The sequence below is a fragment of the Fonticula alba genome, assembly GCF_000388065.1.
Source record: "Fonticula alba strain ATCC 38817 unplaced genomic scaffold supercont2.15, whole genome shotgun sequence".
Classification (NCBI taxonomy): domain Eukaryota; order Rotosphaerida; family Fonticulaceae; genus Fonticula; species Fonticula alba.
The window spans coordinates 400,537-401,594 of record NW_009242985.1 but is presented as its reverse complement, the minus strand read 5'-3'; the positions used below and the strand labels follow the sequence as shown (position 1 = coordinate 401,594).

General features: G+C 76.2%; 1 protein-coding gene across 1 annotated transcript in view; it reads right to left on the bottom strand.

The window, feature by feature from the left end:
* Nucleotides 1-362: 362 nt before the first annotated feature.
* Nucleotides 363-1,058, bottom strand: part of H696_05956 (hypothetical protein) — a gene marked incomplete at both ends in the record, with an annotated part of 1,036 nt that continues 340 nt past the window's right edge. The window contains one exon of the mRNA XM_009499723.1: nucleotides 363-1,022. Within this exon, the coding sequence (XP_009497998.1) occupies nucleotides 363-1,022 (660 nt within the window). The remainder of the gene's footprint in view (nucleotides 1,023-1,058) is intronic.

Sequence of the window (1,058 nt, the reverse complement as noted above, 5' to 3'; positions counted from 1 at the left end):
CCCCCCCCCCGCCAGCAGGACGCGGCCGCGGGCCTCCTCCTCACACAGGGGGCCTTCGTCCGCCAAGGCTTTATTGTCCCTGGCTCGCTCGGGGCCGGGTCACCTCCCCCGCAGCCGGAGCATGCCCACCGGGGGCGCGCGCGCGCGCGCGGGAGCAGGGCCCGCGGCCGAGGGGACGCAGAGAGGACCGCCTCCCGGCACGGACCGGCCCAGGTCCCTTCGAGGACACATGGGCGGCGGGCACCTCGGGCCGCCTGCCGGCCGCGCCGGGTCGGGGCAATGCGCGCGGCAGCCCGCCACCGGGTTCCCCCAGCGGCGACGGCGGCCCCCCCATCGCGGGTCTTCTCCCCCACCGCCCGGGCTCAGGGAAGCGACACCTGGACGCCAGCCGGCCTGCCGGTCTTGGTGTCGGCCGCGCGGGCAGGTGTGCATCCTCCGGCGGCCGTGCCGACCGCCCGGCCTGGGGCCAGGACACTTGGGCAATCGCCCGCAGGCCCGGCATTCCGGGCGGCCGCCCCGGCAGCCGCCCGAGCCGGCGGCATGGGCCCGGCCAGCGGCGACTCGGGCGACGCGCTGCCGGACCACAGCCACCGGGCCAGCTGCACCAGCCATTGGCCCACCTCATGCGGCAGGGCGACAAGCGCATCGATCAGAGACCGCTGGGTCACCGGGCCCGGTGGCTGGGGGGCCGGGGCCGGGGCCTTGGCGGCCGGGGCCTTGGCGGCCGGGGCCTCGGCCTGGCAGGCGGCACCGTCAGCCGCCGGGCCCGTGCGCAGCAGCACACGCAGCAGCACATCCACCGACAGGCTCAGGGACTCGCGCAGGCGCGCCAGCACCCGAAGCAAGGCCATCAGGCCATGCTGCAGCATGTTGGCCGGCAGGAAGATGACCTCGCCGGTGCGCGTGAGGAGGCCCCGGCGCATCAGCTGCAGCTCCGAGCCGGATGCCGTCACCAGGCCAGATACCACGTCGAGGTCAGATGCGGCCTCCGAGCCGGATGCTGTCTCCGAGTCGGATGTCACCTCCAGGCCAGATGCCACGTCGAGGTCAGATGCGGC